Source organism: Mastomys coucha, unplaced genomic scaffold, assembly GCF_008632895.1.
Source record: "Mastomys coucha isolate ucsf_1 unplaced genomic scaffold, UCSF_Mcou_1 pScaffold1, whole genome shotgun sequence".
Taxonomy (NCBI): Eukaryota; Metazoa; Chordata; class Mammalia; order Rodentia; family Muridae; genus Mastomys; species Mastomys coucha.
The window spans coordinates 75559964-75572557 of record NW_022196891.1 but is presented as its reverse complement, the minus strand read 5'-3'; the positions used below and the strand labels follow the sequence as shown (position 1 = coordinate 75572557).

The window sequence follows — 12594 nt, the reverse complement described above, 5'->3', positions numbered from 1 at the left end:
GGGCATTTCACTGAGTTTTCCACCCAGGACAGCGCTCTATCCTTCTGAGGCAGGTGCTGTGTTAATATCATCTCCAAGACTCAGATGAGCACATCTTCTTTTAACCTTTACCATGAACCCTGTGAAACAGACAGGATGACATCCAGGAACAATAGAAAACCAAAGGCTAGAGAGCTCAAGTCAACTGTCTAGCTTCGGGCTGGAGGTTGAGCCTTGAGCTGGCTGGCCCCGCTTCCCGATTGGTTTGTTCGGTGTCCTTCCCAGCCTATCACCAACACCAGTAAGAAGACACCCATAACTAGAACCACAAAAGCAGAGAGCAGTTGACCAGGATCCCTGGGCTGCTCTGGGTTCACTGATGCTTCGCCTTCAAACATTCTCACCAAAGCATGGCTGGGGGTTTTGTCCCAAATGGTCCCGGACATTGTGAGCTGATAGCCCACGCCTTAGCAAGATGGCAGTTGGGCACAACCCCTGTTTAGGAGAAATGCATCCTATACATGTTGCCATACCGGGATATGGTTAGGGATACACTCGTGGGTGCGGGGTCAGCCACTCACACTAGCCTGTACCAAACATCAGGTACTGATTCTGTTCTGCTCCGTTGCCTAAGCCAGTACAAAAGTCTATATGAATGCTTGGGATGGCACACCTGCTCTTTGCTGTAGAGAATGTCTTTGAACTCTTTTATTAAATTTAGGCTTATATGTTCTGCTTTGTATGGATGAAGGCATTACCTGCATGTATGTCTGTGTACATTTGTGTCTGTTACTCCCAAGGTCAGAAGAGGGCATTCATTGCCCTAAGACTGGAGTGACAGACAGTTGTGAGCCATTCTATAGATGCTGAGATTCAAACGCAGGTTCCCTGGCAGAGCAACAAGTGCTCCGAATTACTGAGCCAACTCTCCAGCCCTTCAGATTCCAGGGCTGACACAGGGCTCCACAGTGTAGCTACTAAATGCAGCCACTTGTTTGCAAGGCTTTTGCCTTCTCTCAGGGCAATCAGGGGGCTATTTCTTCATGTAAGCTACACCTGATACTGTTTCCTGGGGCCTCGGAAATCCAAGGGCACTAGAAACTCACTTGGCTCCTTCTTCAAGTCTTCCTTTCACACTGCCACTGAGGTGAATTTAAGTGGAACTATATTCATACAACTAAGACTCCTAGAAATTCACTTCATCCATATGCATGAGCAACACTTCTTTCTTCTCCAAGGAGCACCTTTTCTAAGGAGAGTAAACCTATGCCTGCCTTGAATACATAAGCCAGAGATCCACAGAGCGATGGTTCGGCCTTCGGTGATCCTTGCCTGGCTCTAGTTAGCTGCTAAAGAAGGGGACAGGAGAGTTGGAGCATCTGGGGCCCAGGTCGCAGCTGCAGGTAGTTAGGAAAAAAGACGCCCCTACTGGAGGCTTGCCGGAGTCTTCCCATGAGCCTACAGTGCAGGCCCTTAAAGCCCATTCACAACTGGTGGATACCCTGTCCCATGGCACAACTGTGCCTATTGGCTTTCACCAGAGTCTCCCAGGAAGCTCCAGCATGGCTCTGCTTCCATGGGAAGCTGTGGAATAGTCAGGAGTAGAGGAAAGTGGAGTGAGATGGGAGAGTGGCGAGGACTGTCCATCCCAAGGAGATCTACCAGAGTAAGCAGGCAAGGTAGGTATCGTGTTGCTATGGAAACCACAAGGAACTGGGGAAATAATAACAGAAAATTTTAATAACAGAAAATTTCTACAATTTGCGCTCATAAAGGTTCCTACACAGCTCTCACTTATATGTTTTTAGGTTTGGGGGTGCTTTTTCTTAAAAAAAAAAAATTCTGTTGAGGTATAAATCTAACAATAAACACAACCCTGTACATTAGGTGATCCGATCAGTAAAGCCAGAGGCAGAGATGAAGCCCTATCTCTACAACATAAGTCAGCAATCGAGAGATGAATCTTGTGTGTACCTGGCTCCATTTTTCAACTCCTGCATCTCCTGAGACCGACTGTGGGATTCAGGTGGATTTTCCAAGTAATGGTTGTTGATGTGTTTCACAAGTGTCCCTGCAGGGAACTGTGTCTGATGGAGAACAAGGGGACCAACTACGAGCAGACTCATGATCTTCCTCATCCTTCTTGGGCTTAATAAACTCAGAGCACACAGCCAAGTACCACTATTGTGTGTAAAGTACCCAGGGATGGAAGAAAGCCTGCTTTATCCAAGATCAGATGTGCAAAGCCTTTGCTGAGGCCAGTGCAACCAGGAGCTATTTTTATTTGGCTATCAGCAAGATGATAGATATAATAGCAGTAAGAATGGGGACAGTTGTAACTACAGCTGCATGCAGCCCACTGGGGGCTTAGCAGAGGGGAAACACGGTCCCGACAGCAGTGCTTGGCATCAGCAGTCAGCCCCCTAAAACTCAGTTCACACTTGACCCTGGGACCTGGTTTTACTACAACGGCAGTCTCTAGCTTCAGGTGCTTCTGGCCAATCAGTCATTTAACAGCCAGATACATGTTCACGAGACTTCGTACAAGCTGTCAGGCAATAGAGGAGCCACCTAAGACAAAAATGGAAGGGCTAGCAGGGGAGGTATTAGACAGAGCCAGCATTAGTAACATCCCTAGGAAAAGAACAAATTTGGAACAAAGACAAAAGACGAGAGGACTGGTGTGTGTTCATACGTGACACTAAGACCTGGCCCCATGGGGGACTGATGGCATGACAGCAACCTCATGAAAGAACAGGACAGGATGGATGGCAGATGAGAAGGCAGAGCACATGGATCCCACAAAACGAATCTAAGTCGATTACTTATCACTGGGACCAAAATCCTCTGCCACTCAAGGCAAATGGGATTTATCTCAGCTCACATTTCAGAGGACTCAATCCATGGAGACTTTGCCCTGTACTCTTAGCAGAACGTGACAATGTCAGTGTGTAGATGATCTTCAGTCTGGCGGACAGGAAGCAGGGAGGTCCAGGGGGGTTATGGGAAGGAACCCAGACAGCATACTTCCCGCAGCAAAGACATGGCCAGTGTCAGCTTCTTCCAAGTCAATCTCCCCTCCTACCTTGCCCCACATTATATCATACTGTCTGTGAACTCCTTGAAAGCTCAACTGATCCACCCATGATATAAGTACCTTCAAGGTCTTCTTGTCTCTGGAAATGGCCCTCTCAGACAAGTGGGTTCTACTGATCTTGTAGGTACTTCACAATCCAATCAAGTTGACAGCCAAGATTAGTAACCACAGAGAGTAACGCTATATTGAACACTAGAGTTTATCCAGAAAATTCAAACCCAGGACAGACATTTTTAATCAACAGGAAAAAAAAATAGTGCAGCTGGATCTTCAAACAGAAAGTCACTAAGATTAAGGATGGAGACAGGAGGAACACAGACAGAAGGGGAAAACTCCACAGTTGTTGATGCTTCTTTGGATTATTTGAGAATTGAAAACTCAGTGTGAAGCTATGAGGTCATGTGAAGGATTCATTTTCTTTTCCAAGGTTTGAGGCAGTTCCATGCATGATACAGGATCTACTCATTGCTTTTCAAATAACAGTGAAATTTCCATTGTCTCAACCTTCAATGACAGGGTCCTCTCCATTGGGTTTTGTGTACTTTTTTATGATAGAAAGCAAAATATGTAATTAGTGAACAGTCAGCCCAAGGGGAAATCTAACCCTATTCTACCTACCACATCATCTCTTCTCAATGATGTAAAATGTATGCTAAAGGATTTGCACATTTGAAATGGCCTTGATGCTCAGCAGCAACGCATTACTTACCGACTTGAGGACAGATGCGCCAGTTTCTTCTTTAGTCCTAGTGCTATCACTTTTAGCCCTCTCTCTTTCTTTAAGACAGAGTGGCTGACCTCTAGCTCACTATGTGACCTTAAACTTTTAAAGATCCTGTCTCCCAACTGCTGAGATTGCAGATGGAATACCACCATGCCCTGTCTATGCAGTGCCGAAGATCCACTCCTGGGCTTCACACAAGCTAAGTGGACACCTTATCAAACACGCTACACACGTAGCTTGAACCATTATCATTTTTAAAGTTTCTTTCCCTGAAAGAACAATAGACTAGACTTCTGAAATTTAGGCAACCACTAAGAGGCTTATTATCTAAAGAACGAGAATTTTCTTTTTTTAGTCTTAGATTCAACAATTACAATGGTTTAAAAGTATTCCCTCCAAAACTCATGTGGAAGCTTGACCCTCACTGCCTTGGTCTTATGAGGCAGAGCCTTCAGAGGGCCACTCAGAAAGACCTGGTCTCTCTTGCCCATCTGTCTTCACCTCATGAAGACAAACCAACAAGATGCCATGTTGGAAGCAGACAGCAGTCCTTACATAGGTGCTAGTACCCTGGTCTTGGATTTTCCAATCTCTAGAAGGAAAGAAATAATCTCTTGTCCCTTATAGACCACTTCATCCTGAACATGGGGTTACATGAGCATGAGCAGACTAAGACAACCTACAGAAATGTATAAATACTCTTCATGGACCGCTGAGACCCAAAGAGTGATAGATCCCTGGCCATGCCTCTCACTATTGAATGGATCTCTCTCGCTGCTATAGATGCCCATCCATGACCGGCAGGTTGTCCATATTGCTACCTTACTTGCCAGGAGGAAGCAAAATCCAATGACAAGCCAGGGTGACGGGTAAGGAATGAGCTGAGAGTGTGCTCATGTGCTTTTATCATCGTACTCTGTCCCTCTGTACACTCTAAGCCCTTTGAAGGCAAGCTCATGCATTAAGCTCCAGGTGCTATCAGTGTTCACAGCGTTCACCAAGCCTGATGACCTGAGTTCAAGCCCTGAGCCCATATAGTGGAAGAAATGAACCAAATCCCACAAGCTATCCTCTGATCTATATGCACAGGCATGTATATGCATACACAGGGATGGACGGACAGACGGACGGATGGCCCGGTGGTCGGACGGATGGATGGACAGACAGACAGACAGACAGAATGAAATAATGAGCAATCTTTTGGAGTCATTGCTCACTGCTGGCATCATCTAAAGTGCTCCCAGCCATTATCAGGAACCCACTCATCTTGAGTGCCAACACCTGATCTCCCTAAATAGAAGTCCCACCAGAAGTCCCAGCCCCTTATTTCCTCCACAGTCAAATCTTTCTTCAGTGTTTTGTTTTCTTCATGAGTCTGGCAGTTTTGTATGAGATCCTCTGAAACACAGAGATTTCACACTCCAAAGAGCATCAAGGTAGGGAGGTGAGAGTTCAACTCCAAAGAGCATCGAAAGCTCATTCCCTCCAGCATGGAGACCAGGCTCGGCCCCTCCAGCATGGAGACCAGATACCCACTCAGCACACCTTGCACGTCCCTCACTGGCAGAAACCTCACTCTCTAAGTGATGTGAACAGGCAGCAAGTTCTCCTCCGTCGTTCGCAGAGAGCCGGGGGATGGCCTCCCTCCCTTATGAGGTTTCATTCAGCCTTGGCTCACACACTTGGGTCCCTCACAGAGACAGAAACATGGCCTCTTACTCAGCGATACAGATGATTTCTGCCTTGAGGTATCCTCTCAGCCCTCAGCCAAGGCTTACCCTCCTGTGGCTACACTAACAGGCTCCCCAGGTCTCAAGATCATCTGGGCCTTTGACATTTCCCCCTAAATGCCTACATCTCTTCATTCCTGCTTCAGTCAGCAGAGATGTAACACCCCAGTGGGCTTGGATCGCTTGCTCCATGGTCCAGATATTACAGAGATTCACACACAGGTGGAGCTAACGATGGCCCTTGCTAGGAGACCAGCATACACATACGGTGCTTCTTTTCCCATAATCAAACCAGTGCGAATGTTCAGAGGAGAATAAACACAGCGCCGTGATAGAATGAGCCCCTCAAAGCTGGGCTCCCAACGGCCCTTCCTGACACCTATTATGGACAGCATTTTCTCCCAGGACCCTTTTCCTCTCTCTCCTCTGGCTTGTTCCCTTCCTCAGCCAGAGCCCCTTCTTTACATTTATGTCCTGTGTGCCGCTGTTCCTAGGGAAAAGGAAAGCCACACGAAATACTGGCCAGACCCACGTGAAATTAAACTTCTGTAGTAGACCTTATCCTCACTTTTTAGATGTGGAAATGGAGGCGCGCAAACCCTCTGGCTTCATACTCTGTGCTATTTATTAAGGATCCTGTTTATTCTTGAGCCTGAGAATCTCAGAGAAAATTTTTTTCCGTGGTCTAGCTCCAAGTATCGAGTAAAGAGTGAACTGTGAACAGAAGACCAGACGCATCAACCCCCTGCTATTTCTGTCTCTTATATGTTAACTCTGATGACCCTTCCCTGTCTTCAGTGTCCTTGGTCATAAAATCATGAGATTGAAGGAGACAACCCTGCCGTCCCACTCAGCTGTCCTTTGTCTCCTGCCCTGTTGCTGCCTTGCTGCTAAAATTAGGCTGGCAGCATAGTTCAAATACCTTTCATTTTTGGTTCCCCTGGCTTTGAACTCTCTAAGATTAGCTTTATATCCAGTGTTTGATTAGCTATATATCCAGTAGTGTGTCAAGAAAGAATACACATAGCATCTCTTTAATAGTGTCTTTTTTCGGCAGGTTCATGAGCAGGTAAATGTGGGATCAGTAGCCACAGGACTTCACCTATTACATCCTTACCCCAAGGAGGGCCATCCTTAGAGCCATATATTCTTATAATAGTGGTTCTCAATCCAGGATACATCTGACTATTCCAGAACCTAGTAGGGATAAGGATACATGGGCATGCAGTAGACAGAGGCCAAAGATCCTGCTAAACACACTATAATGCATAGGGTAGTCCGCTCGACACAGAGTTCTCTGGCTCACAATGTCAACATTGCCCAGTTTGGAAATCTTGCTTTCAAAAAGCCAACTCAAAGAACAGTATTGAATGCCTTCTAATGGTTTCAGCTGATCTGGTCTACGTAGGATGCACACCAGCTGGGTGTACCCAAAAGAAGCAAAGATCTGAGCATCTCTTACCGTGCGAAGAAGGAAGCGGCCACCGAGGTCCCCGTGGAAGTCTCACTGGCCACACAGGAACCCTGTGGGGCTGGGACACTGCTGGCTGCAGGCTTGTCGGCATTGTAGCGGTTGAGCGCTGACTCTGTCAGTCCCTCACGGCCGGTCTCTGTCATCAGCTGGGAGATCTGACAAAGAAATGACATGGAACTCATTACTGTGGCTCACAGAATGTCTGCCCATTGGCAGCAGGTTGCTGTCTGGAGAAGAGGGTGGGTTTAATCCCACCCACCCTTGGTTACCTGGGGGCGCACAGGAGTTCTGTGACCATTTCCCAGCATGTTAGTTAGGTCACTTCCTGTTTCCATTTCAAATAATGTAGTAAAATAACCCCTGACATTATAGGCTGCATTACACCTACATCTTCCCTTCCTGGAGAGGAGAAAGTGTCACCTATTAGCCACATGCTCTTCATAGCCCAGGATCAGAACCGTGACAAGGACTAATGCTGGCTTCGCACCAGGAAAGGCTTCCGGGGCTGGCAAAGTGGGGAAGAGGCAGAGGTTCAGTGTGAAGGCACAAGCAAGCCTGCTAACGAAGAACACGAGGGATTCAGATAAAGGGTTCTCAGGGGCAGTGGTTGGGTCAGCCGTAGGAAGACAGGTGGATTGCAGATTCAGATAAAAACAGACACAGCTTCAGCTTCCGTGTAGTACCAATGGTTTTTCATGGAGAGTTTAGAAGATTTTAGACTTCGTTTTCCTTCTGATCCATTAACGACTTCTACTTTGTTTCTTTGTATTTTTGTTCTTGCTGTTGTTGTTTTGTGCAGTTTTTTTGCTTTGGTTATTTGATTGGCTTTGGTTTTGTTCATTTGTTTGTTGTTTGTTTTGAGGCAGGATCTCTTTTTTTTTTTTTTAAAGATATTTTCTTTATTTACATGTCATACGATATCTCCTTTCCCAGTTTCCCCTCCAAAAAAACCAAAAAACCAAAAAAAAAAAAACAAAGCAAAACAAAACAAGAACAAGAACAAGGGGCTGGCGAGATGGCTCAGCAGGTAAGAGCACTGAATGCTCTTCCGAAGGTCCTGAGTTCGGATCCCAGCAACCACATAGTGGCTCACAACCACCCATAATAAGATCGGATGCCCTCTTCTGGTGCATCTGAAGACAGCTGCAGAAAATTACGCCAGAGTGAGTGGGGCCAGCAGAGGTCCTGAGATCAACAGCAGCCACACACATAATGGCTCACAGTCATCTGTACAGCTACAGTGTACTCATACACATAAAAATGAAATAAAATAAATCTTTAAAAAAAAAAAAGAACAAGAATAAACCCCTGTTCCCTAGAACTAGGTATGTAGCAGGATTAACCTTGAATTCTTGATCCTCCTGTTTCTGCCTCCCAGGTGCTGGGACTGCAAGAATGGGCCTTCACATCTAGTTTAAGTCTGGCATGATAGTTGGTTTTAACTGCCAACCTGATATAACCTGTTGCGTAGATCACGTTGGCCTGTCGGGGACTTTTCTTAGTTGGGTTAACTGATATGAGGAGACCCACCCTGAATGTAGGTGACATTTCATAGGCTGGGCCCCCAACTGTATAAAAGTGAGAACTGTGAACTGAGCAAGGAGATGGGCATGCATGCATCCATGACTGCGCTGGGCTGTGATTAGCTGTTTCAGATCCTGGCTACCTTAAATTCCCTGCTAGGATGGACTCTAACTTGGAGTGGTGTGGTGAAAGAGACTTTTCCTTCCCTCCTTAAGTGGCTCTGTTGGGGCATTTTATCATAGCAAGAGAAAACTGTTCTCATTTTTGTTCCTTTGAGAACTGGTCTCTTGCAGCATAGGCTGCCCTTGGACTCACTATGTAGCCGAGGCTGTCTCCTTTTTATCGCTTGTGATTGTTTTTGTAATGGAAGTCCACATAGGTAGTCTATTCTGTCTATCCCCCATCTGCTAGAAGACACACACGTCTGGGAAAAATGAGGACGTGGTATAGAGACACACTTCTGTTCATCTGACATAATACTGTGTCTTGTGGGACAAAAGTCAAAGTGTGCTATGTGGTTACTCTAGAACTTTCATCTACTTCCAAAATGGAAAACATTAGCTGGAACAAATAAACAAAAAGAAGGATGACTTAAGTTAAACAAACAAACAAACAAACAAAAACAAAGAAATCTTTGGCCTGCTACTCTTAAATAATAGGTGGAAAATAACCTATCATTTATAAAACACAGATGTAATAAAACCCAGGGCAAGAGCCTTTCCCCCTTGGTCACTGAGCCGGGTAGCTGGCCATGAGGGAGATGAGGGAGCCTGGGCTAACACCAGGGATATAAAATCAATTCTAGCAGAGCAGTCATTTGCTCCATTGCATACCGTTGACTTGAAATTTTGCTTAAACTCCCGCTGTAACTTGGGAAGCTGGGCATCATTCGGTGGAGATTCTGCCAACCTGTACTTTCTTACTTTCATTCTACATACGAGAAACAAAGGTGACTCCATCACAGTAGCTGGAGAGGGGGCAGCACAGAGAAGGCCAGGAGGATGGTTTCCCTGTCCATGGGGGTTACTAACTCTCCATAGGCATAGGTCACCTCTACGGGCCACCTAGACCACCAACAGCTGCTACCATTCCAGAGGGGACAATGAAAAGACTGCCACACACGCTGTTGTCCCCACTGGCTAGCAATGCTAAAGCCACAGGTGGTGCATGATGCCCTCCTGGACAACGACCAGGAACAAAACAAATCCAGGGCACCTCACTGGCATCAAAAGCCACCCTGAAGGCACACACCTCTGGTTTTAACTCACCGTGACATCTGAGAGAAGTCAGCAAGTGAGTGTGGCATCAGTGACACCTTGCACCCTGTGGTGACATCAGTAAGTAGTCCTCACCCAATCCTCTGTAGATGCTTCCCTTCCCTTTGTTCTTTTTTTTTTTTTAAATGTAGTTTGTGTCTTTTTAAATTTTAAACAGCGCTTCCATGTTCACTTCCATGTCTATACCTTGGGGTTACACTCAGCAAGTTACACATCACAGGATCATGAACCAGGGCTGGCTTGTCCACTGTATACCAAGATCCACACAATCACACAGAGATAACAAAAGCACATTTATGGCATGGATCCAAACTACTTTATTTTCTGCTGCCCACATCTATCTGATTAAATCTTCTTGTCTACACTCCTTTAAACAAGAAAATATATTTCTTTTTCCAGATTTCATTATTCTGCTGGGCACGTCTGCGTGTGCACTGGGCAAGTGTTCTACCACTGAGTCCTTTCTGTTGTTCTTGGTGCTTAGCTGTGCCAGGCACTTCGGCAGACACACATGCAAACACACCTTCGTGTCTCAGGTGTCTTCAACATTTACTTTCTTTGTAATTTGTACAGGTGTCCCCGGCTGACAGTATGTTGTACAGACAGTAAATAGGAGAGCTAGCTGTGGGCTCAACTTCTGGGCTCTGTCCAGCGACATCTTTGTCACTCTGAAAATCAGAGTGATCCAGGCACCCTCTCAGAAGCCATGGTTGTTTTAACTCAACAATTAAAATTGTATTGTTTCCAGATGACTATGAGAAAGGAGTCCAGTTATTGGATGAGCCACCACTCATCCACCCTGTACTAGAAGGTAGGCTCCGAGTGCTGGGGCTCTGCTGATAACTTCTCACCGAGGGGCTATCTTGCATATCGTTAAGTCACTAACTATCAAAAACCATCCCTTCAACCTTGACAATTATCACTAAGAAAATACCACCAGTCATGAGTGAATTACCCCAGGAGTCAAAGGGACAAAATACTTGCCCACTGGATAAGTCCGAGTTAGGAGAGATCTGTCCAACACAAATTCCTTCTTCGGCTCTAAGCTGGAGGCAGCCCATCCCAGCGCTGTACACACATTAAACAGAAAGGCTAAAGATACGAAATGCATCACCATTGTCTGCTAACCCTCTAAGACTGATAAGCCCTATACCTTCCCCAAGGCCCATGGGAGACGGGTAACATGAAGCTTTCTACGTGGCTTGGCTCTTGCTCCCAGCTCACACGTGAGGAAAGAGCTGTGAAGGAGACACATGATTCGACCAAGGTCACACAGCATGGAGAAAATGCAGGCCCCTGGAGCTGTTCTGTTTTCCTTCCTCCGTCCATCCGACTTCTGTTACCCACGTGTGTTGAACAGGCTGAGGATCGAGTAGATCTGAGAGCTTACAGAAAGTAAACTGTGCTAAGTGCATCACTTCCTGGGAAAGAATCAAACCAGAAAACTAGACGTAGATCAGAAACATGTAACAAGCCTAGAACACATCCTGTCTCAGAATAAAGCCACCCACTAGCGATGTTTATGTGTGTGTGTTTGTGTGTGTGTGTGCATGTGCATGAGTGTGTGTGTGAGTGTATGTGTGTATGTGTGAGTGTGTGTGCGTGAGTGTGTGTGAGTGTATGTGTGTATGTATGGGTGTATGTGTGTGAGTGCATATATGTGCATGTGTGTATGTGTGAGTGTGTGTGCATGAGTGTGTGTGAGTATATGTGTGTGTTATGAGTGTGTGTGCTTATGTGTATGAGTGCGTATGAACGCATGTGTGTATGTGTGAATGTGCATGAGTATGTATATGAGTGTGTGTGTATGTTGAGAATGTGTATATGTGTGAGTGTGTGTGAGAGAGTGCATGTGTGTGTTATGAGAGTATGTATGCATGTGTATATGAGTGCATGTGTGTGTATGTGTGTATGTATGTGCGTGCGTGTATGTGTGAGTGTATGTGTGTGTATGTGTGTGCATGTGTGTGTATGTGTGTATGTATGTATGTGTGCATATATGCGCTACCTACAATGTGCTAATAAAGAGGCTTTCAGACAAATCTTCAAGTGAAATAAATGCCTGGGGTTGGGAGGGAGCCACTGTTTTCCTGTTGTAGGCTGAGCAGTGAGGCACCAGGCTGGGCTATGGAGGCTCCCAGAGGAGGTTAGGTCCAACATGCTTCTGAAGGAAGGAGCCCCTGGAATCCCTGGTTTCTGAGCTCTTAGCCATCAGCCACCAGTGAGGATCCTCTGCTCCTCTCTCTCCACAGAGATGCCCCATGGTGTTCCTGAGAAACCTGTGCTTTGTAATCAATCACCCTGCTCCTGGCTTCTGAGTTTGTGTCAGAGCAGTGGCCGTTCCTCCCAGACAACAGGACCTGCTACCTTTCCTGCTAATTATATCCAAGGCTCTGGTTTTTTGTGTGACAGTCCTTAATATAGCCTTAGCTACTGTGGCTCCAAAGCCTGGGGACCTGTCTCTCCCGGACCTCTGTCTGGCACCCGTGCCTGTGGCTTCCGGGACACGTGAGGGGCACATGAATGGGTAGAAGTGGGTGCCTACAAGCCGTCACTACAGTCCCGAGGGTAGCCTGGAAACTGAACCCTACGACAATGTACCCACGTCACCAAGAAGGAAATGAAAGGTCAGAGAGGTTAGAGCAGCCCAGGGAAAAGCAGGTAGGGAGTAAAGAAACCCAGCCTGGGACCACATGGTGGGGAACTCCACAGTGCCTTCTTATTGCATTCTACTCTTGGTCTAACTTTCTCCACCTCTGCCCACCCCAGCTCTGCCCCCCACCTCTGCC

At 46.3% G+C, this 12594-nt stretch overlaps 1 protein-coding gene across 1 annotated transcript in view; it reads right to left on the bottom strand.

Moving 5' to 3' along the window:
* The window catches only part of Kif26b (kinesin family member 26B), a 428179-nt gene that overhangs the window by 220577 nt on the left and 195008 nt on the right, over positions 1–12594 (bottom strand). Inside the window, exon 4 of the mRNA XM_031390948.1 lies at positions 6993–7159. Within this exon, the coding sequence (XP_031246808.1) occupies positions 6993–7159 (167 nt within the window). The remainder of the gene's footprint in view (positions 1–6992; positions 7160–12594) is intronic.